The sequence below is a fragment of the Oncorhynchus nerka genome, linkage group LG22 (assembly GCF_034236695.1).
Source record: "Oncorhynchus nerka isolate Pitt River linkage group LG22, Oner_Uvic_2.0, whole genome shotgun sequence".
In the NCBI taxonomy this organism is placed as follows: Eukaryota; Metazoa; Chordata; class Actinopteri; order Salmoniformes; family Salmonidae; genus Oncorhynchus; species Oncorhynchus nerka.
The window spans coordinates 18,647,427-18,671,891 of NC_088417.1; the positions used below are offsets into that span (position 1 = coordinate 18,647,427).

The 24,465-nt window shown below is 44.3% G+C and overlaps 1 protein-coding gene across 1 annotated transcript in view; it reads left to right on the forward strand.

Annotated features, from left to right (window-relative positions):
* Window positions 1–20,626, forward strand: part of flt1 (fms related receptor tyrosine kinase 1) — a 46,517-nt gene extending 25,891 nt beyond the window's left edge. Inside the window, exons 5-11 of the mRNA XM_065006998.1 lie at window positions 9,422–9,584; window positions 9,826–9,962; window positions 11,236–11,407; window positions 11,807–11,924; window positions 12,085–12,254; window positions 14,975–15,122; window positions 17,935–20,626. Of these exons, the coding sequence (XP_064863070.1) occupies window positions 9,422–9,584; window positions 9,826–9,962; window positions 11,236–11,407; window positions 11,807–11,924; window positions 12,085–12,254; window positions 14,975–15,122; window positions 17,935–17,956 (930 nt within the window). The 3' untranslated portion in view covers window positions 17,957–20,626. The remainder of the gene's footprint in view (window positions 1–9,421; window positions 9,585–9,825; window positions 9,963–11,235; window positions 11,408–11,806; window positions 11,925–12,084; window positions 12,255–14,974; window positions 15,123–17,934) is intronic.
* The last annotated feature ends 3,839 nt before the right edge of the window (window positions 20,627–24,465 follow it).

A 24,465-nucleotide genomic window follows, 5' to 3' on the forward strand; every position in this document is an offset into this window, starting at 1 on the left:
ACACAAGACTCTGTCTACAGTAACACAAGACTCTGTCTCTACAGTAACACAAGACTCTGTCTCAGTAACACAAGACTCTGTCTCTACAGTAACACAAGACTCTGTCTACAGTAACACAAGACTCTCTCTACAGTAACACAAGACTCTGTCTACAGTAACACAGACAGTAACACAAGACTCTGTCTACAGTAACACAAGACTCTCTCTACAGTAACACAGACTCTCTCTACAGTAACACAAGACTCTGTCTACAGTAACACAAGACTCTGTCTACAGTAACACAAGACTCTGTCTACAGTAACACAAGACTCTACAGTAACACAAGACTCTGTCTACAGTAACACAAGACTCTGTCTACAGTAACACAAGACTCTGTCTCTACAGTAACACAAGACTCTGTCTACAGTAACACAAGACTCTGTCTCTACAGTAACACAAGACTCTGTCTACAGTAACACAAGACTCTCTCTACAGTAACACAGACTCTGTCTACAGTAACACAAGACTCTGTCTACAGTCTACAGTAACACAAGACTCTCTCTACAGTAACACAGACTCTGTCTACAGTAACACAAGACTCTGTCTACAGTAACACAAGACTCTGTCTACAGTAACACAAGACTCTGTCTCTACAGTAACACAGTAACACAAGACTCTCTCTACAGTAACACAAGACTCTGTCTCTACAGTAACACAAGACTCTGTCTACAGTAACACAAGACTCTCTCTACAGTAACACAAGACTCTGTCTACAGTAACACAAGACTCTGTCTACAGTAACACAAGACTCTCTCTACAGTAACACAAGACTCTGTCTCTACAGTAACACAAGACTCTGTCTCTACAGTAACACAAGACTCTGTCTACAGTAACACTCTGTCTACAGTAACACAAGACTCTGTCTACAGTAACACAAGACTCTGTCTACAGTAACACAAGACTCTGTCTACAGTAACACAAGACTCTCTCTACAGTAACACAAGACTCTGTCTACAGTAACACAAGACTCTGTCTCTACAGTAACACAAGACTCTGTCTACAGTAACACAAGACTCTGTCTACAGTAACACAAGACTCTGTCTCTACAGTAACACAAGACTCTGTCTACAGTAACACAAGACTCTGTCTACAGTAACACAAGACTCTCTCTACAGTAACACAAGACTCTGTCTACAGTAACACAAGACTACAGTAACACAAGAACACAAGACTCTCTACAGTAACACAAGACTCTGTCTACAGTAACACAAGACTCTGTCTCTACAGTAACACAAGACTCTGTCTACAGTAACACAAGACTCTGTCTACAGTAACACAAGACTCTGTCTACAGTAACACAAGACTCTGTCTACAGTAACACAAGACTCTGTCTACAGTAACACAAGACTCTGTCTACAGTAACACAAGACTCTGTCTACAGTAACACAAGACTCTCTCTCAGTAACACAAGACAGTAACACAAGACTCTGTCTCTACAGTAACACAAGACTACAGTGTCTACAGTAACACAAGACTCTGTCTACAGTAACACAAGACTCTGTCTCTACAGTAACACAGACTCTGTCTACAGTAACACAAGACTCTGACTCTCTACAGTAACACAAGACTCTCTACAGTAACACAAGACTCTGTCTCTACAGTAACACAAGACTCTGTCTACAGTAACACAAGACTCTGTCTACAGTAACACAAGACTCTGTCTACAGTAACACAAGACTCTGTCTCTACAGTAACACAAGACTCTGTCTACAGTAACACAAGACTCTGTCTACAGTAACACAAGACTCTCTCTACAGTAACACAAGACTCTGTCTACAGTAACACAAGACTCTGTCTACAGTAACACAAGACTCTGTCTACAGTAACACAAGACTCTGTCTACAGTAACACAAGACTCTGTCTACAGTAACACAAGACTCTGTCTGTCTACAGTAACACAAGACTCTGTCTACAGTAACACAAGACTCTACAGTAACACAAGACTCTGTCTACAGTAACACAAGACTCTGTCTACAGTAACACAAGACTCTGTCTACAGTAACACAAGACAGTAACACAAGACTCTGTCTACAGTAACACAAGACTCTGTCTACAGTAACACAAGACTCTGTCTACAGTAACACAAGACTCTGTCTCTACAGTAACACAAGACTCTGTCTACAGTAACACAAGACTCTGTCTCTACAGTAACACAAGACTCTGTCTACAGTAACACAAGACTCTGTCTCTACAGTAACACAAGACTCTGTCTCTACAGTAACACAAGACTCTGTCTCTACAGTAACACAAGACTCTGTCTACAGTAACACAAGACTCTGTCTCTACAGTAACACAAGACTCTGTCTACAGTAACACAAGACTCTCTCTACAGTAACACAAGACTCTGTCTCTACAAGAGTAACACAAGACTCTGTCTACAGTAACACAAGACTCTACTAACACAAGACTCTGTCTACAGTAACACAAGACTCTGTCTACAGTAACACAAGACTCTGTCTCTACAGTAACACAAGACTCTGTCTACAGTAACACAAGACTCTGTCTACAGTAACACAAGACTCTGTCTCTACAGTAACAGTAACACAAGACTCTGTCTACAGTAACACAAGACTCTGTCTACAGTAACAGTAACACAAGACTCTGTCTACAGTAACACAAGACTCTCTCTACAGTAACACAAGACTCTGTCTACAGTAACACAAGACTCTGTCTCTACAGTAACACAAGACACAAGACTCTGTCTACAGTAACACAAGACTCTCTCTACAGTAACACAAGACTCTGTCTACAGTAACACAAGACTCTGTCTACAGTAACACAAGACTCTCTCTACAGTAACACAGACTCTGTCTACAGTAACACAAGACTCTCTCTACAGTAACACAGACTCTGTCTACAGTAACACAAGACTCTGTCTACAGTAACACTACAGACAGACTCTCTACAGTAACACAAGACTCTGTCTACAGTAACACAAGACTCTGTCTACAGTAACACAAGACTCTGTCTACAGTAACACAGTACAGTAACACAAGACTCTGTCTCTACAGTAACACAAGACTCTGTCTACAGTAACACAAGACACAAGACTCTACAGTAACACAAGTCTACAGTAACACAAGACTCTGTCTACAGTAACACAAGACTCTCTCTACAGTAACACAAGACTCTGTCTACAGTAACACAGACTGTCTACAGTAACACAAGACTCTGTCTACAGTAACACAAGACTCAAGACTCTGTCTACAGTAACACAAGACTCTAACACAAGACTCTGTCTACAGTAAACAAGACAAGTAACACTCTGTCTACAAGAGTAACACAAGACTCTGTCTACAGTAACACAAGACTCTCTCTCTACAGTAACACAAGACTCTGTCTACAGTAACACAAGACTCTGTCTACAGTAACACAAGACTCTGTCTACAGTAACACAAGACTCTCTCTACAGTACAAGACTCTGTCTCTACAGTAACACAAGACTCTACAGTAACACAAGACTCTGTCTACAGTAACACAAGACTCTCTCTACAGTAACACAGACTCTCTCTACAGTAACACAAGACTCTGTCTACAGTAACACAAGACTCTGTCTACAGTAACACAAGACTCTCTCTACAGTAACACAGACTCTGTCTACAGTAACACAAGACTCTGTCTACAGTAACACAAGACTCTGTCTACAGTAACACAAGACTCTCTCTACAGTAACACAAGACTCTGTCTACAGTAACACAAGACTCTCTCTAACAGTAACACAGACTCTGTCTACAGTAACACAAGACTCTGTCTACAGTAACACAAGACTCTCTCTACAGTAACACAGACTCTGTCTACAGTAACACAAGACTCTCTCTACAGTAACACAGACTCTGTCTACAGTAACACAGACTCTGTCTACAGTAACACAAGACTCTCTCTACAGTAACACAGACTCTGTCTACAGTAACACAAGACTCTCTCTACAGTAACACAATACTCTGTCTCTACAGTAACACAAGACTCTGTCTACAGTAACACAAGACTCTCTCTACAGTAACACAAGACTCTCTCTACAGTAACACAAGACTCTGTCTACAGTAACACAAGACTCTCTCTACAGTAACACAAGACTCTGTCTACAGTAACACAAGACTCTAACACAAGTCTCTACAGTAACACAATACTCTGACTCTGTCTCTACAGTAACACAAGACTCTGTCTCTACAGTAACACAAGACTCTGTCTACAGTAACACAAGACTCTGTCTACAGTAACACAGACTCTGTCTCTAACACAAGACACAGTAACACAAGACTCTGTCTACAGTAACACAAGACTCTACAGTAACACAAGACTCTCTCTACAGTAACACAGACTCTGTCTACAGTAACACAAGACTCTCTACAGTAACAGACTCTGTCTACAGTAACACAGACTCTGTCTACAGTAACACAAGACTCTCTCTACAGTAACACAGACTCTGTCTACAGTAACACAAGACTCTGTCTACAGTAACACAAGACTCTGTCTACAGTAACACAAGACTCTGTCTCTACAGTAACACAAGACTCTGTCTACAGTAACACAAGACTCTGTCTCTACAGTAACACAAGACTCTGTCTCTACAGTAACACAAGACTCTGTCTCTACAGTAACACAAGACTCTGTCTACAGTAACACAAGAACTCTGTCTACAGTAACACAAGACTCTACAGTCTCTCTACAGTAACACAAGACTCTGTCTACAGTAACACAAGACTCTGTCTACAGTAACACAAGACTCTGTCTACAGTAACACAAGACTCTGTCTACAGTAACACAAGACTCTGTCTACAGTAACACAAGACTCTGTCTACAGTAACACAAGACTCTCTCTCTACAGTAACACAAGACTCTGTCTACAGTAACACAAGACTCTGTCTACAGTAACACAAGACTCTCTCTACAGTAACACAGACTCTGTCTACAGTAACACAAGACTCTGTCTACAGTAACACAAGACTCTCTCTACAGTAACACAGACTCTGTCTACAGTAACACAAGACTCTGTCTCTGTCTACAGTAACACAAGACTCTGTCTACAGTAACACAAGACTCTGTCTACAGTAACACAAGACTCTGTCTACAGTAACACAAGACTCTGTCTACAGTAACACAAGACTCTGTCTACAGTAACACAAGACTCTGTCTACAGTAACACAAGAACACACAAGACTCTAACACAAGTCTACAGTAACACAAGACTCTCTCAGTAACAGTAACACAAGACTCTGTCTACAGTAACACAGTAACACAAGACTCTGTCTACAGTAACACAAGACTCTGTCTACAGTCTACAGTAACACAAGACTCTGTCTACAGTAACACAAGACTCTCTCTACAGTAACACAAGACTCTGTCTACAGTAACACAAGACTCTGTCTACAGTAACACAAGACTCTGTCTCTTACAGTAACACAGACTCTGTCTACAGTAACACAAGACTCTGTCTGTCTACAGTAACACAAGACTCTGTCTCTACAGTAACACAAGACTCTGTCTCTACAGTAACACAAGACTCTGTCTCTACAGTAACACAAGACTCTGTCTCTACAGTAACACAAGACTCTGTCTACAGTAACACAAGACTCTCTCTACAGTAACACAAGACTCTGTCTACAGTAACACAAGACTCTGACTCTCTCTACAGTAACACAAGACTCTGTCTCTACAGTAACACAAGACTCTGTCTACAGTAACACAAGACACAGTAACACAGACTCTGTCTACAGTAACACAAGACTCTGTCTACAGTAACACAAGACTCTGTCTACAGTAACACAAGACTCTGTCTCTACAGTAACACAAGACTCTGTCTACAGTAACACAAGACTCTGTCTCTACAGTAACACAAGACTCTGTCTCTACAGTAACACAAGACTCTGTCTCTACAGTAACACAAGACTCTGTCTACAGTAACACAAGAATCTGTCTACAGTAACACAAGACTCTCTCTCTACAGTAACAGTAACACAAGACTCTGTCTACAGTAACACAAGACTCTGTCTACAGTAACACAAGACTCTGTCTACAGTAACACAGTAACAGTAACACAGACTCTGTCTACAGTAACACAAGACTCTGTCTCTACAGTAACACAAGACTCTGTCTACAGTAACACAAGACTCTCTCTCTACAGTAACACAAGACTCTGTCTACAGTAACACAAGACTCTGTCTACAGTAACACAAGACTCTCTCTACAGTAACACAGACTCTGTCTACAGTAACACAAGACTCTCTCTACAGTAACACAGACTCTGTCTACAGTAACACAAGACTCTGTCTCTACAGTAACACAAGACTCTCTCTACAGTAACACAGACTCTGTCTACAGTAACACAAGACTCTGTCTACAGTAACACAAGACTCTGTCTACAGTAACACAAGACTCTGTCTCTACAGTAACACAAGACTCTGTCTACAGTAACACAAGACTCTGTCTCTACAGTAACACAAGACTCTGTCTCTACAGTAACACAAGACTCTGTCTCTACAGTAACACAAGACTCTGTCTCTACAGTAACACAAGACTCTGTCTACAGTAACACAAGACTCTGTCTCTACAGTAACACAAGACTCTCTCTACAGTAACACAAGACTCTGTCTACAGTAACACAAGACTCTCTCTACAGTAACACAGACTCTGTCTACAGTAACACAAGACTCTGTCTACAGTAACACAAGACTCTCTCTACAGTAACACAGACTCTCTCTACAGTAACACAGACTCTGTCTACAGTAACACAAGACTCTCTCTACAGTAACACAGACTCTGTCTACAGTAACACAGACTCTGTCTACAGTAACACAAGACTCTCTCTACAGTAACACAGACTCTGTCTACAGTAACACAAGACTCTGTCTACAGTAACACAAGACTCTGTCTACAGTAACACAAGACTCTGTCTCTACAGTAACACAAGACTCTGTCTACAGTAACACAAGACTCTGTCTCTACAGTAACACAAGACTCTGTCTCTACAGTAACACAAGACTCTGTCTCTACAGTAACACAAGACTCTGTCTACAGTAACACAAGAATCTGTCTACAGTAACACAAGACTCTCTCTCTACAGTAACACAAGACTCTGTCTACAGTAACACAAGACTCTGTCTACAGTAACACAAGACTCTGTCTACAGTAACACAAGACTCTCTCTACAGTAACACAGACTCTGTCTACAGTAACACAAGACTCTGTCTCTACAGTAACACAAGACTCTGTCTACAGTAACACAAGACTCTGTCTACAGTAACACAAGACTCTCTCTCTACAGTAACACAAGACTCTGTCTACAGTAACACAAGACTCTGTCTACAGTAACACAAGACTCTCTCTACAGTAACACAGACTCTGTCTACAGTAACACAAGACTCTCTCTCTACAGTAACACAAGACTCTGTCTACAGTAACACAAGACTCTGTCTACAGTAACACAAGACTCTCTCTACAGTAACACAGACTCTGTCTACAGTAACACAAGACTCTGTCTACAGTAACACAAGACTCTCTCTACAGTAACACAGACTCTGTCTACAGTAACACAAGACTCTGTCTACAGTAACACAAGACTCTGTCTACAGTAACACAAGACTCTCTCTACAGTAACACAGACTCTGTCTACAGTAACACAAGACTCTCTCTACAGTAATACAGACTCTGTCTTCAGTAACACAAGACTCTGTCTACAGTAACACAAGACTCTCTCTACAGTAACACAGACTCTGTCTACAGTAACACAAGACTCTCTCTACAGTAACACAGACTCTGTCTACAGTAACACAAGACTCTGTCTACAGTAACACAAGACTCTCTCTACAGTAACACAGACTCTGTCTACAGTAACACAAGACTCTCTCTACAGTAACACAATACTCTGTCTCTACAGTAACACAAGACTCTGTCTACAGTAACACAAGACTCTCTCTACAGTAACACAATACTCTGTCTCTACAGTAACACAAGACTCTGTCTACAGTAACACAAGACTCTCTCTACAGTAACACAGACTGTCTACAGTAACACAAGACTCTGTCTCTACAGTAACACAATACTCTGTCTCTACAGTAACACAAGACTCTGTCTCTACAGTAACACAAGACTCTCTCTACAGTAACACAGACTCTGTCTACAGTAACACAAGACTCTGTCTACAGTAACACAAGACTCTGTCTACAGTAACACAAGACTCTGTCTCTACAGTAACACAAGACTCTGTCTACAGTAACACAAGACTCTGTAACACAAGACTCTGTCTACAGTAACACAAGACTCTGTCTCTACAGTAACACAAGACTCTGTCTCTACAGTAACACAAGACTCTGTCTACAGTAACACAAGAATCTGTCTACAGTAACACAAGACTCTCTCTCTACAGTAACACAAGACTCTGTCTACAGTAACACAAGACTCTGTCTACAGTAACACAAGACTCTGTCTACAGTAACACAAGACTCTCTCTACAGTAACACAGACTCTGTCTACAGTAACACAAGACTCTGTCTCTACAGTAACACAAGACTCTGTCTACAGTAACACAAGACTCTCTCTCTACAGTAACACAAGACTCTGTCTACAGTAACACAAGACTCTGTCTACAGTAACACAAGACTCTCTCTACAGTAACACAGACTCTGTCTACAGTAACACAAGACTATGTCTACAGTAACACAATACTCTGTCTCTACAGTAACACAAGACTCTCTCTACAGTAACACAAGACTCTGTCTACAGTAACACAAGACTCTGTCTCTACAGTAACACAAGACTCTGTCTACAGTAACACAAGACTCTGTCTACAGTAACACAAGACTCTGTCTACAGTAACACAAGACTCTGTCTACAGTAACACAAGACTCTGTCTCTACAGTAACACAAGACTCTGTCTACAGTAACACAAGACTCTGTCTACAGTAACACAGACTCTCTCTACAGTAACACAGACTCTCTCTACAGTAATACAGATGTTTTAGTAATCGTTTTGTGTTATGCAGTAATAATAATAACATGCATCACGTGCCTTGCCAATGTGGCCTCATTTGAGTCATTAATGGCCCCCATACTGTTCTGTGTGGTAGTGATGTTCATGATTTGCTCAGGAGTTGTGAATGTGTGCAGTGTTGCTTTTGTGTGACTGTAAGTATGGTTGTGTTGTGTTCAGGATGTGGTCATGGTTCTGAATAACTCATGACATGGCTGGGTTGACTTCATGATTGGTTGGTGGTTGAGTTCACAAAATGGTTGTAGTTGTGTTGGGTTTATGGTGTGGCTATGGTTGTTGACCATGTTTTCTAATCCCTAACCGGAAACAGATATCTCATTTTGTGTGAAATTGATTTTATTAGACTGTTTGTACAGTTGTGGTTGTGGTCATGACCGTGTGTGTTCATGCCTCCAGTTCCCTGACCGTGAGTTGACCCCAGACCAGAGGAACATAGTGTGGAACAGCAGACAGGGCTTCCTCATCCGCAGTCCCACCTACTTCTACATCGGCCTGTTCTCCTGCAAGACCTCTGTCAACGGGACCACACACTCCCTCAGTTACCTCACACACAGACAAGGTGAGCACACACACACAAATGCAGACACATACACACAGACACATACTTACACACATGCACGTGCACACACACACACACACACACACACACACACACACACACACACACACACACACACTTACATGACACACCTATAGACCAGGTGAGCACTACCAAGGCCAAGCATCTCAATTGATCTTGCAGATTTTATATATTGCAGCAATTAAATGAGTGTCTCTTCCACTCCCCCTCTCCTCTCCAGTGAATAAGATTATGGAGGTGTATCTGAACAGTACTAGTCCCGTCCAGACTTTACAGGGGGACAGTCTGGCTATCAACTGTACTGTGACTGCAGAGTGGAACAGCAGAGTGTCCATCAGCTGGGACTACCCTGGGCAGGTGAGAAACATATGAAGTACACTGGAATTATGAAGTACACTACAATGAAGTGCACTATGTTATGTAGTACTGTATGGAGAATAACTTTGAAGTATTCATACAGTACCAGTCAAAAGTTTGAACACATCTACTCACTTAAGGGTTTTTCTTTATTTAAAAAAAAACGGTGAAATAACACATATGGAATCATGTAGTAACCAAAAAAGCATTCAACAAATCTAAATATATTTTATATTTGAGATTCTTCAAAGTAGCCACCTTTTTCGTTGATGACAGCTTTGTCAAAGTTCCTGAAATAGATTTGTTTTATGGAATATTCTCAGGCCCATTATCATCAACCATCACTCCTGTGTTCCAATGGCACGTTGTGTTAGCTAATCCAAGTTTATCATTTGAAAAGGCTAATTGATCATTAGAAAACCCTTTTGCAATTACGTTAGCACAGCTGAAAACTGTTGTTCTGATTAAAGAAGCAATAAAACTGGCCTTCTTTAGACTAGTTGAGTATCTGGAGCATCAGCATTTGTGGGTTCGATTACAGGCTCAAAATGGCCAGAAACAAAGAATTTTCTTCTGAAACATGTCAGTCTATTCTTGTTCTGAGAAATGAAGGCTATTCCACGTGAGAAATTGCCAAGAAACTGAAGATCTCGTATAACGTTGTGTACTACTCCCTTCACAGAACAGTGCAAACTTGCTCTAACCAGAATAGAAAGAGGAGGGGGAGGCCCCGATGCACAACTGAACAAGAGGACAAGTTTGATAAACAGACGCCTCACAAGTCCTCATCTGGCAGCTTCATTAAATAGTACCCACAAAACACCAGTCTCAACATCAACAGTGAAGAGGCAACCCAGGGATGCTGTAGTACACCTTGTGGAAAGCTACCCGAAACGTTTGACCCAAGTTAAACAATTTAAAGGCAATGCTACCAAATACTAATTGAGTGTATGTAAACTTCTGACCCACTAGGAATGTGATGAAAGAAATAAAAGCTGAAATAAATGACTCTACTATTATTCTGACATTTCACATTCTTAAATAAAGTGGTGATACTAACTGACCTAAGACATAAATGTCAGGAATTGTGAAAAACTGAGTTTAAATGTATTTGGCTAAAGTGTATGTAAACTACCGACTTATATATATATATATATATTGCTTAGTAGATAACAACTTCAACATCTGCCTACCTGTTTGGAAGACTTTTACTATCAGAATAATATCTCTCCCTTTCTCTCCGTCTCCCCCCCTCCTCTCTCTCTCCCCTCAGGTAAACCGGGCAGCCATAATTAGTAGGCGTATCATGGCCAGTAAAACTCACATGGTTTTCTACAGTATTCTGTCCATCCCTAATCTCCACCGCTCTGACAGAGGGCTCTATATCTGCCGAGTGACCAGTGGACCGGTCAGCCGAGAGACTAACGTGTCAGTCACAGTCTACGGTGAGTCAAAATAAACGCACTACTTCTCACCTCCGACTAAACCCACATCTGTGACAAATTCATTGATGGTTAACACCCCCTTTTACCATAATAATATGAACCACAATCACAGTCTGTGTCACTCTCTGTAATATATCATTCATGCGTGATATTCTCTGTGTGTGTATGTGTGTTCGTGCATTTCTGTCTGTCTGTCTGTCTGTCTGTCTGTCTGTCTGTCTGTCTGTCTGTCTGTCTGTCTGTCTGTCTGTCTGTCTGTCTGTCTGTCTGTCTGTCTGTCTGTCTGTCTGTCTGTCTGTCTGTCTGTCTGTCTGTCTGTCTGTCTGTCTGTCTGTCTGTCTGTCTGCCTGTCTGTCTGTGCCTGCCTGCCTGTCTGTCTGTTTCTGTGTATCGTCCCAGACCGTCCGTATATCCGTCTGACACCCAGACAAGGGGCTATAGTGGAGGCTCATGCAGGACAGAAGTCCTACCGACTCTCCCCCAAACTACGGGCCTTCCCTGCCCCAGAGATCATCTGGTAAGAACATACAGACTGTCAGCTAACCTGCACACTATCTTACACCAGCCTACACTATTTGAGGGACAAATACAGATACTGTATACATTGTATCATTCTTAATTTGATCGTTCTTTAATTAAGTTAATTGAAGAATTTCCTGTATGTTTTTCCGTGTTAGGTTGAAGGATGGGAAGGTAGCAGCAGAACAGTGTTCCCGTTACCATGTGGACGGGAATTCCCTGGTGATCCGGGATGTGGCGAAGGAGGATGCAGGGAAGTACACTATCCTGGTGGGAATCCAGGAGCACAGACTCTACCAGAACCTAACGCTCTCTCTGGTGGTCAACGGTGAGGACCAAGTCTTCCCTCCTCTCTTTACCCTCCATCGCTTTCTCCTCTTTTTCCTCTTCATACAACCCTCTCTTTTGCTCTGTGCCCACTTTGTGTGTCCAACCCATTATTCTGTTCCACATTGTCTCCTCTCGCTTCACTCATTCTCACCCTTTTATCTCTTTCTCCCGCGCTCTTTTATTTGTTCTTTTTCTCTCTCTTCTTCTCAACCTTCCTCTTTCCTTCACACTCTCACTCTCTGTGCTCATGGTCTGTCCTCTCTCTCTCTCTCTCTCTCTCTCTCTCTCTCTCTCTCGCTGTGCTCATGGTCTGTCCTCCCTCTCTCTCTCTCTCTCTCTCTCTCTCTCTCTCGCTGTGCTCATGGTCTGTCCTCTCTCTCTCTCTCTTTGTGCTCATGGTCTGTCCTCTCTCTCTCTGTGCTCATAGTCTGTCCTCTCTCTCTCCCCCTCTCTCTCTCTCTGTCTCTCTCTGTGCTCATGATCTGTCCTCTCTCTCTCTCTCTCTCTCTGTGCTCATGGTCTGTCCTCTCTCTCTGTGCTCATGGTCTGTCCTCTCTCCATCTCCCTCTCTGTGCTCATGGTCTGTCCTCTCTCTCTCCCGCTCTGTGATCATGGTATGTCCTCTCTCTCTGTCTCTCTCTGTGCTCATGGTCTGTCCTCTCTCTCTCTTTCTCTGTGCTCATTGCCTGTCCTCTCTCTCTCCCCCTCTCTGTGCTCATGGTCTGTCCTCTCTCTCTCTCTCTCTCTCTCTCTCTGTGCTCATGGTCTGTCCTCTCTCTCTCTCCCTCTCCGTGCTCATGGTCTGTCCTCTCTCTCTCTCTCTCTCTCTCTCTCTCTCTCTCTCTCTCTCCTCTCTGTGATCATGGTCTGTCCTCTCTCTCTCTTTCTCTCTCTCTCTCTGTGCTCATGGTCTGTCTCTCTCTCTCTCTCTCTCTCTCTCTCTCTCTCTCTCTCTCTCTCTCTCTCTCTCTGTGCTCATGGTCTGTCCTCTCTCTCTCTCTCTCTCTCTCTCTCTCTCTCTATATGTGCTCATGGTCTGTCCTCTCTCTCTCCCTCTCAGTGCTCATGGTCTGTCCTCTCTCTGTCTCTCTCTCTTTCTCTCTCTGTGCTCATGGTCTGTCCTCTCTCTCTCTCCCTCTCTGTGATCTTGGTCTGTCCTCTCTCTCTCTCTCTCTCTCTCTCTCTCTCTCTCTCTCTCTCTCTCTCTCTCTCTCTCTCTGTGCTCATTGCCTGTCCTCTCTCTCTCTCCCTCTCTGTGCTCATGGTCTGTCCTCTCCCCCTCTCTGTGCTCATGGTCTGTCCTCTCTCCCTCTCTGTGCTCATGGTCTGTCCTCTCTCCCTCTGTGCTCATGGTCTGTCCTCTCTCTCTCTCTGTGCTCATGGCCTGTCCTATCTCTCTCTCTCACTTTCTGTGTTCATGGTCTGTCCTCTCTCTCTCTCTCTCTCTCTCTCTCTCTCTCTCTCTCTCTCTCTCTCTCTCTCTGTGCTCATGGTCTGTGCTCATGGTCTGTCTCTCTCTCTGTGCTCATGGTCTGTCCTCTCTCTCTCTCTCTCTCTCTCTCTCTCTCTCTCTCTCTCTGTGCTCATGGTCTGTCCTCTCTCTCCCTTTGCTCATGGTCTGTCCTCTCTCTCTCTCCCCCTCTCTGTGCTCATGGTCTGTCCTCTCTCCCTCTCTGTGCTCATGGTCTGTTGATAGTGATGTGTAGTTTATCCCCCATGGGGCAGGTGGGTTTAGGGTCTTTAAACATTGTGTGGATGAAGGGCGTGTGGGTGTCGGCCTGGTTGAATAAAGAGAAAACAATGCATTAAAAATCCATGAATGTATCCTTCTTGTGCAATTCACATCAGAAAAGGTTCATGTCGATCCACTGAGGGGAAAATGACAAGGGGAAAATGTCAGAGTTAATTCAATAAGAGAAAAGCTGCGAAATAGAGAGTTGAAAATAAATAGAAGGAGGACCAGAACAGTAGTCTAATGTTTGGGAAAGATTAGGTGAAGTGGTAAAAGAAGATGATAGCAGTGGTAACTATGTTATGTGTGATGATTGTGAGGCGCTATACAAATTCAACAGTCACAGGACGGGGACTTCAAAATGGCACGTCAAGGAACTGTACTGTTTCGATGGGTTCATCGGAGGTGTTATCTTTATCAGCATCATCAGAGCTAATGGTATTTCAACCACATAAAATATGCATCCAAGCCAAACTGAAATCTTATCAAAAAAACATGTTGGGTTGTTTTAACAGCTTTTCATTTCCTTACAACTGTCAAACCTGGGTTTTTTTTGTGCATTTTATTGCATTTTATGAAGTGCCTTTGAACGGGGTATGGTAGTAGGTGCCAGGCGCCTCTTTTTGTGTCAAGAACATGCTACACTACTGGGGTTTTCACAGTTTGCGTGTATCAAGAATGGTCCACCAGCCAAAGGACATCCAGTCAACTTGACACAACTGCGTGAAGCATTGGAGTCAACATGGGCCAGCATCCCTGTGGAACGATTTCGACACCTTGTGGAGTCCATGCCCTGACAAATTGAGCTGATTCTGAGGGGGGAAAAGGGGGTGGGTTGCAACTCAATATTAGGAAGGTGTTCTTAATATTTTCTACACTCAGTGTATAGTCGGCTAGTTGCGGATGGATTATTAGCAATTGCGGGTGGGTGAACAAACAGCAGACCCGTACACCACTAATCTGTGTCTCTGTCTGTTTTCCTCCAGTGAGTCCTGGGATAGGGGAGAAGGCGGTGTCCTTGCAGGACCCAGGTAGTGTCCCGCAGGGCAGCAGACAAGCCCTGCACTGCAGCTCCCACGGAGTCCCCCCTCCTCACATCGCCTGGCTCTGGCACCCCTGCCCCCCCAAAGGCCTGTAAGTACATCTGGTGCTCACATTGTCACACGCAGTAGCACAGAAACACACGTCTTCCTAAAGGTGTGGAAGTTCTCCTTTACATTACGTACGTCATGCATTTTAGTCATATTGTTCCTAACTTAGAACTGGGACAGAAAGGTGTCTGTGTCTATAATATGAGGGCCTGTTTTAGGGTGTGAATGGAGAATGTCTGTGACTATAATATGAGGGCCTGTTTTAGGGTGTGAATGGAGAATGTCTGTGTCTATAATATGAGGGCCTCTTTTAGGGTGTGAATGGAGAATGTCTGTGTCTATAATATGAGGGCCTGTTTTAGGGTGTGAATGGAGAATGTCTGTGTCTATAATATGAGGGCCTGTTTTAGGGTGTGAATGGAGAATGTCTGTGACTATAATATGAGGGCCTGTTTTAGGGTGTGAATGGAGAATGTCTGTGTCTATAATATGAGGGCCTGTTTTAGGGTGTGAATGGAGAATGTCTGTGTCTATAATATGAGGGCCTGTTTTAGGGTGTGAATGGAGAATGTCTGTGTCTATAATATGAGGGCCTGTTTTAGGGTGTGAATGGAGAATGTCTGTGTCTATAATATGAGGGCCTGTTTTAGGGTGTGAATGGAGAATGTCTGTGTCTATAATATGAGGGCCTGTTTTAGGGTGTGAATGGAGAATGTCTGTGTCTATAATATGAGGGCCTGCTTTAGGGTGTGAATGGAGAATGTCTGTCTCTATAATATGAGGGCCTGTTTTAGGGTGTGAATGGAGAATGTCTGTGACTATAATATGAGGGCCTGTTTTAGGGTGTGAATGGAGAATGTCTGTGACTATAATATGAGGGCCTGTTTTAGGGTGTGAATGGAGAATGTCTCTGACCATAATATGAGGGCCTGTTTTAGGGTGTGAATGGAGAATGTCTGTGAGTTTGTTTGTGAAGGGAGACATGTTTGGTCTATTTCAGCATGTGTTCAGACAGGGTTTCCTCTTTGCAACCAGAACAGATGCCTTTTGAAGCCTTTCATGTCTGTGAGTGTGTGAATGCGTGTGTGTCTGTGTGTCTGTGTTTTTCATCATGTCTTTGTCTGAGTCTATTACCATATGTTTCTGTCACTGCCTATATGTTACCTTGTCCATGTCCGTGTGTATACGTCTGTCGTCTGTCCATCCGTGTGTGTGCCTGGTACATTCACAGACACAGTACAGTGTAGCTCAGACTTCAAGAGCAGAGTAGTAAAAGCCCACTTCAATCGAGGCCTGTTCTGTGTCCTCAGTCACTTCGATAGAGGCCTGTTCTGTGTTCTCAGTCACTTAAATAGAGGCCTGTTCTGTGTTCTCAGTCACTTAAATAGAGGCCTGTTCTGTGTTCTCAGTCACTTAAATAGAGGCCTGTTCTGTGTTCTCAGTCACTTAAATAGAGGCCTGTTCTGTGTTCTCAGTCACTTAAATAGAGGCCTGTTCTGTGTTCTCAGTCAAGATTGGTTGTTTTCTAAATCAAACGCTATGATTTAATGAACTTCCTGTTCTGAACGCAGGGTGAGATGTTTATTATTGTGATAGCGCACTGGATTCTTTGATGCCTTTTCTAATATGACACACACACACTTTCAAACCACTCTCACAAAACACACACTCATACACTGACACACACATTCTTTGAAAGGTCTTGTAAGAAACGGCCCTGCCCAACAATCAGCAATGATATTCCAACACACACACTGATCTTACCATACACACATTTTTAAGTTCTCATGAGAAGTGGCCCTGCCCAGCAATCAACTGTCATTGACACACACACACACAAACACACACACACACACAAACACGCACGCACACAGAAACACACACACACACAAACACACACACACACGCACGCACACAGAAACACACACACACACACACAGACACACACACACGCACGCACACAGAAACACACACACACACACACACACACAGAAACACACACACACACACACGCACGCACACAGAAACACACACACACACACACACTTGGCAAAAACATGACTTGGGTTGGTCTTGGAGGTCAGACACTATTGTGTTGGTTGTGTTTAGGTCAAAGAGGTTAACCGTTACCTGAACATCATGGCTACCGCCCATGTTATATTCCCCTACTGAGACACACTGTGACATCACTGTGTACTTGACATTTCACACCAGCACACACACACACACACACACACACACACACACACACACACACACACACACACACTGCATACTTCCAATGCTTGTGGAAAGTCTTTATCGTCACATCTCCACAGTAAATTGCCATAGCAACATCACATAACTTCACTGAACCAATGAGCAGTGACTCGTGCTCCTACCTCAACATGGATGGCTTTACCTGGTAAAACTCTGGTAGAAATTACATTTTCAATGATTATGAATTGGCAAGCCAGCCAGGAGAAAGTGTGACACCTCACCGTCCAGAAAGGTCTAACAAGGCTTACACAGCCTAACAAGAAGATGCCTTCTGTGCACAGAGGAGCTGTGACAAGTCATCAATTATAGCCTATGTTGAGTCTTGCATGCTTACTGATACTCCCCGTTGGCCACTCTCACTACCTGCAAAGAGTGATCCATTTAAGTTGCTTTCAAATGAGGTATTCAGACAGGTGAAAGAGATTTGGGGTTCAGACTTGTGTAATGAGATTTCTTTGAATGTGATTTCCTTGTTGTTTGTTTACTGTAAAGCAGTGAGAGCTCCAGCATTCTGTTCTTGTTCTAGAGTTCTAGAGTAATGATTCAGAATGTGAATAGATTCTGATTCGCCCTGACCAGGCCCTTGTTCTTTGTAGCTCTGGCGGAACACGGGCCTGATGCCGCGCCGGAGGAGGCCCAGCGACAGTGGGCCAGGCTGGGCCAGGCTGATAGGGACCTGGGTCCTCAGGGTAGGGTGTGGGTCTAGAGCCTGTTTCTGGCCCTGGATCCTTGGACCTGGGTCTGGGGCCTGGATCCACCCTTATGTCCTAGGTCTGGGTCCTTGGTGCTGGATGTGTCCCTGGGTCCAGTCGTGGATCCTTGGTCTTGTCCTGGGCCCTGGGAACCGCAGCGCTCTTATCTGGCCCGGGCAGGAGGCTCGCCGGGTTTCCTGTGCGAAAATCAGAGCGCTTTTCCTCTCCTTGTTTGGCTTCCTCCCCGACGCGAGACGCTTCCCAGCAGCGTGATTGTCCCTCCGTCTTCAAACGTGGCAGAGTCCTGCTTCCTCAAGGGCTTGATCTATTCTTGAGACCCCCCCTCCCCTCCTCATTCCCCCCTCCCCTGGCCTTCCCCCCCTCGCCAGCTCTGCCCCTCATCCCCAAACCTTCGTTTCACTTCATTAAAATATCCCCCCACCACACCACCATCACCCCCTCCACCACACTCAGCAAGGCTGTTCCCAAGGCAGCCGGCGCCTTCAATGACAGACATTACTCTCTGGGATCTTGGGGTTGGAGGGCAGGGGGGGGGCAGGACAGTGACCTGGTACACTGTTGAAGAGGAGGATGAGGAAGAAGAGGAGTGAGAGGTCACACCACACTGAGGACAATGATCTGATCTGCTTTTAATGGTTATTATTCTATTTATTTATTTCCCGTTACCCAGGTTGCATTTTTACACCCCTTTTCTGGCTTCTTCTTTTTTTTTACATTGTTACTTTTCTCAGACATTTTGAGCCAGAAAGAAGTGCCCTTCCATCCATCCACTAAGCCACATTTTTCTGGAGCTGCTTTTGCTTCTTGTGTTCCTAGAGTGGTACTATAATGGGTACATGAGCCTGTCCCCAGCCCCGAGCCCTGCCATCCTGTTGTAGTTCTGACATCCACAAAAGCTGTGAGTTCTGACTGTAAATCATATACCTTATAAGTAAGTTGCTACATCTCAGATGGGCGAGCGGGAGAGAGAGAGAGAGAGAGAGAGAGAGAGAGAGAGAGAGAGAGAGAGAGAGAGAAATGTTCTGGGATGCCCTACAGTTACTGGAAGATACTCTGGGACTGCTCATCAAACACCTACCATGTAGGAGTTACCCAGGACCCAGAGTCAATGACAGTCATATGTCATCTTATGTCATGCATGTTATGTCATTTGTAAGGCGTTTCACTGTATATCAACCATTTGTCATCAAGAGTGAATTTATGTATTATTCTGCAATTTATTGTGTGGAAAATAGTTTGTCTTTGCGTGTGATATATGAAGAATTTATTTCCAAAATGCTAAATATCCATTTTCAGAAATGTTGGTAAATGAGCTTTTATTGTTTAAAGTTATGAAAGAGATTGGTGTATTTTTTCACTATCTAATCATGACATGGGGTTGTTCAATGAAAGACATGTATTTGTTTAAAATCTCTCACTTGATGGATTCATTTCAGAGAAAAATTGTTTACATTTTTTTTTGCAAAATGCTAATTATCCGCCTCACTCTCAGAGAAACAAGTAGTCCTGCTGGGTTTTACACATTCAAATGTAACAAATAACTACATTTTGAATAAAGAACTGTTCAAATGATACATTTGTGACATCAATATTTTTTTTGTATTATTTAAAATGTTTTATAAATATAATTGAACACAGTAATATGAGATCTGTATGTAAAACATTTAACATTTGAGTCATTGATCAGATGCTCTTATCCAGAGCGCCTTAGAGTTAGTGCATTCATCTTCAGATAGCTAGGTGAGACAACCACATATCACAGTCAAATATGCAGGATACAAACATTCCAGCGTAACAATTGATATATAGCGGTTTGCAAAAAAAAAACGTTACAATTCACATCTAAAATCTATGAATAAAAAAATCTGAAAACAGTTATATTTTACACACACATGAAGGTACCCATAAGCAATCATTTCTGATGGTGGATATAGTGTTTTGGAAATAAACTCTTCATATGCACAGGAAGCTGTTTTTATGGTTTGTTTGAGTGTCATAGTCGTGCATGTTGGCTTCCAAAACCCTTTTTGGTTCCATGTCGAAGACTTCTGGGTTTAATGTAAAACCCTCTGTGGAAAGGGTTCTACATGGAACCCAAAAGGGTTCTACCTGAAACCAAAGGGGTTCTTCAAAAGGTTCTCCTATTGGAACAGCCAAAGAACCCTTTTAGGTTACATTTTTTTCTAAGAATGTAATGTGTGTTGATTTGTGTGTTGATTTGTGTGTGTGTGTGTGTGTGTGTGTGTGTGTGTGTGTGTGTGTGTGTGTGTGTGTGTGTGTGTGTGTGTGTGTGTGTGTGTGTGTGTATGATGATCATGATGATGATGATGATGAGAGCAAGCGAGACTTCCACACTGAGTTTATTCATTCTACGGGTCTCTCCCTTTGTGATTCATTCCATGTATACAGATTTTCTATGAGTAATATATGAATCTAATATTTAATAATTTTATATGACTAACTTACTTATGATAATTGCCAATAATGGCCAAATTTGTATGAAAACTTTTCATGTGTATTGTTTTAAATATGATATTAAATGTATGGTTTTTACATTAAATGTTGCTTTAAATTGTGTGTTGCTTCCTACTTTTTGACGTTTCATGGTTTTTTAGGTAGTAACTCATTTAGCAGGTTCTCTAAATGAAATACTGAGACAACATCATAGACAGGCCAACAGTCAGTCATCTCACCCTGGGAAGGCACGCTGTGTGAATGTGTTTATGTATGAGTGTGTATGTGTATATGTGTGTGTTATGTCATCTAACTAAACTTGTCTGTGTCCACATATGTAGAACCATCGGTGTGTGTTTGTGTGTGTATGTACGTGCAAGCGTGTGTGCACGTATGTGCATGTGTTTCCTGGGAGGCGTGGGAGAGTCGGCTGGCTGATGGGTGTATGTGTGTGTGAGTGTGTGTCAGGGCCCTTGGTGTCATGCACAGGGTGGGTCACCCCTACAGGACACGGGCACTCGCTATCTCTGCCAAGAGGAAGAGCAATCAGAAAGAAAGACGGCTGAGAGGAGGATGGGAGAGATGAGAGGAGCCAACCAGGGAGGGGTACGGGATAGTCTGAGAACAGAGAGTGAGAGAGAGAGAGAGAGAGAGACAGAGAGAGGGGGGGGAGAGAGGGAGAGAGACACATAGAGAGAGAGAGAGAGAGAGAGAGAGAGAGACAGAGAGAGGGGGGGAGAGAGGGAGAGAGACACATAGAGAGAGAGAGAGAGAGAGAGAGAGAGAGAGAGAGAGAGAGAGAGACACACAGAGAGAGAGAGACCGGGAGAGGGAGAGACAGGGGAGGGAGGGGAGGGGAGGGGAGGGAGGGGAGAGACAGGGAGAGGGAGGGGAGGGGAGGGGAGGGGAGAGACAGGGAGAGGGAGGGGAGGGGAGGGGAGGGGAGAGACAGGGAGGGAGGGAGGGGAGGGGGGAGGGGAGGGGAGGGGAGGGAGGGGAGGGGAGGGGAGAGACAGGGAGAGGGAGGGGGGGGGGAGGGGAGAGACAGGGAGAGGGAGGGGAGGGAGGGGAGGGGAGAGACAGGGAGAGGGAGGGGAGGGGAGGGGAGGGGAGGGGAGGGGAGAGGGAGGGGAGGGGAGAGACAGGGAGAGGGAGGGGAGGGGAGGGGAGAGACAGGGAGGGAGGGAGGGGAGGGAGGGGGAGGGGGGGAGGGGAGGGAGGGGAGGGGAGGGGAGGGGAGGGGAGGGGAGGGGGGAGGGGGAGAGACAGGGAGGGGAGGGGAGGGGAGGGGAGGGGAGGGGAGGGGAGGGGAGGGGAGGGGAGGGGAGAGACAGGGAGGGGAGGGGAGAGACAGGGAGGGGAGGGGAGGGGAGAGACAGGGAGGGGAGGGGAGGGGAGGGGAGGGGAGGGGAGAGACAGGGAGGGGAGGGGAGGGGAGGGGAGGGGAGGGGAGGGGAGAGGGAGGGGAGGGGAGGGGAGGGGAGGGGAGAGACAGGGAGAGGGAGGGGAGGGGAGGGGAGGGGAGGGGAGGGGAGAGGGGGGAGGGGAGAGACAGGGAGAGGGAGGGGAGGGGAGGGAGGGAGGGGAGGGAGAGACAGGGAGGGGAGGGGAGGGGAGGGGGGGAGGGGAGGGAGGGGAGGGGAGGGGAGAGACAGGGAGAGGGAGGGGAGGGGAGGGAGGGAGGGGAGGGGAGGGGAGAGGGAGGGGAGGGGAGGGGAGGGGAGGGGAGGGGGGGACTGGCCATGGGATAGAATCAGTTTGTGATCATTTGAGATTATGAAAGGTGTTGAAATATTGGTGTAGGAATATAAAAATCAGAGTTGCTCTGCGAGAAAAATCTCAAATGATCTACTTGAAGGCGCGCAATGTCATTCAAAAGCAGGCAGAGAGATATTATAGAAAGGTAACAGTGTAGCCAGGAGGTTTTCATTACCCGGGAAAACCCCAGTGGTTAATCCCCTTGGAATGTTTAAGAATAGAATGGACAATTCATGAATGGTGGGATGATTTAAGAATGGAGGGATGTTAGTTGACAATACCACCTCTACATCCTACAGTACAGAAATGAACAATGTCGGCAGAGATGCTGCTACAGACACTGACACCATTGACAAGACTCCATCGGGAAAGCAGTTGAGCAGTGAACAAGGGATGATGATGATGGTGGTAGTACTGCTGATGTCATAATAAGGATGATGATGGTTAGGAGACAATAATAGGGATGATGATGACGATGATGGCCAAGATAAAGATGAAGATAGCGATTACAATAGTGATGATGAGTTCCGGTCTTCCTCCTGCAGCGCACAGCTGTGGAACAAACACACTCTCACACACACACCTGCCGTCTGGCTAGCCGTGACTTCACTGTGTCAACACAGCTGAGCCCTGTCCCTCTCTTCCTCCTCCTCACTATGGAGCCTGGTGAGAGAGAGGGCCCCCAGCACGTCCACACAGAACCACATCCTACACACAGACAGGAAGTGCTCCAGGGGAAGAATAAGGTGAGCGCACCACCGGTGGAGTGGACAGGCTGAGACACATAGGGAGGGACTGTGATGGATTACTAACACATACCCCAGAGAAACACGCATCACACTTACACAGCCATGATGGATTACACACACACACACACACACACACACACACACACACACACGCACATGCACGCGCACACGCGCACACACACACACACACAAAGAGAGAGACAGTGGCAAGAAAAAGTATGTGAACCCCTGTGAATTACCTGGATTTCTGCATAAATTGGTCATCAAATTTGATCTGATCTTCATCTAAGTCAAAACAATAGACAAACAAGTGTGCTTAAACTAATAACACACAAATGATTGTATTTTTCTTGTCTATATTGAATACATAATTTAAACATTCACAGTGTAGGTGGGAAAAGTATCTGAACCCCTAGGCTAATGACTTCTCCAAAAGCTAATTGGAGTAAGGAGTCGGCTAACATGCAGTCCAATCAATGAAACAAGATTGGAGATGTTGGTTAGAGCTGCCTTGCCCTATAAAAACACTCACAAGATTTGAGTTTACTATTCACAAGAAGCATTGCCTGATGTGAACCATGCCTCGAACAAGAGATCGCAGAAGATTAAGAATTGTTGACTTGCATAAAGCTGGAAAGGGTTACAAAAGTATCTCTAAAAGCCTTGATGTTCATCAGTCCACGATAAGACAAATTGTCTATAAACTGAGAAAGTTCAGCACTGTTGCTACTCTCCCTAGGAGTGGTCATCCTGCAAAGATGACTGCAAGATCACAGTACAGAATGCTCAATTAGGTTAAGAAGAATCCTAGTGTGTCAGCTAAAGACTAACAGAAATCTCTGGAACATGCTAACATCTCTGTTGATGAGTCTACAATACGTAAAACACTAAACAAGAATGGTGTTCATAGGAGGACACCACGGAAGAAGCCATTGCTGTCCAAAAAAAACATTGCTGCAAGTCTGAAGTTGCCAAAGCGCGCCTGGATGTTCTACAGCGCTTCTGACAAACTATTCTGTGGACAGATGAAACTACAGTTGAGTTGTTTGGAAGAAACACACAACACAATGTATGGAGAAAAAAAGGCACAGCACACCAACCTCAAAACCTCATCCCAAGGTTATTAGCTTAAGCAGACGGTTTGCCTATTGTTGTGACTTAGATGAAGACCAGATTAAATTGTATGACCAATTTATGCAGAAATCCAGGTATTTCCAGAGGGTTCACATACTTTTTCTTGCCACTGTTATCATATACAGTTGAAGTCGTGTTATTTCTTACATTAGTACCCCAGGTCATCTTAGGTTTCATTACATACAGTCGAGAAGAACTACTGAATATAAGATCAGCGTCAACTCACCATCAGTACGACCAAGAATATGTTTTCCGCGACGCGGATCCTGTGTTCTGCCTTACAAACAGGACAATGGAATGGATCGCATGCAGCGACCCA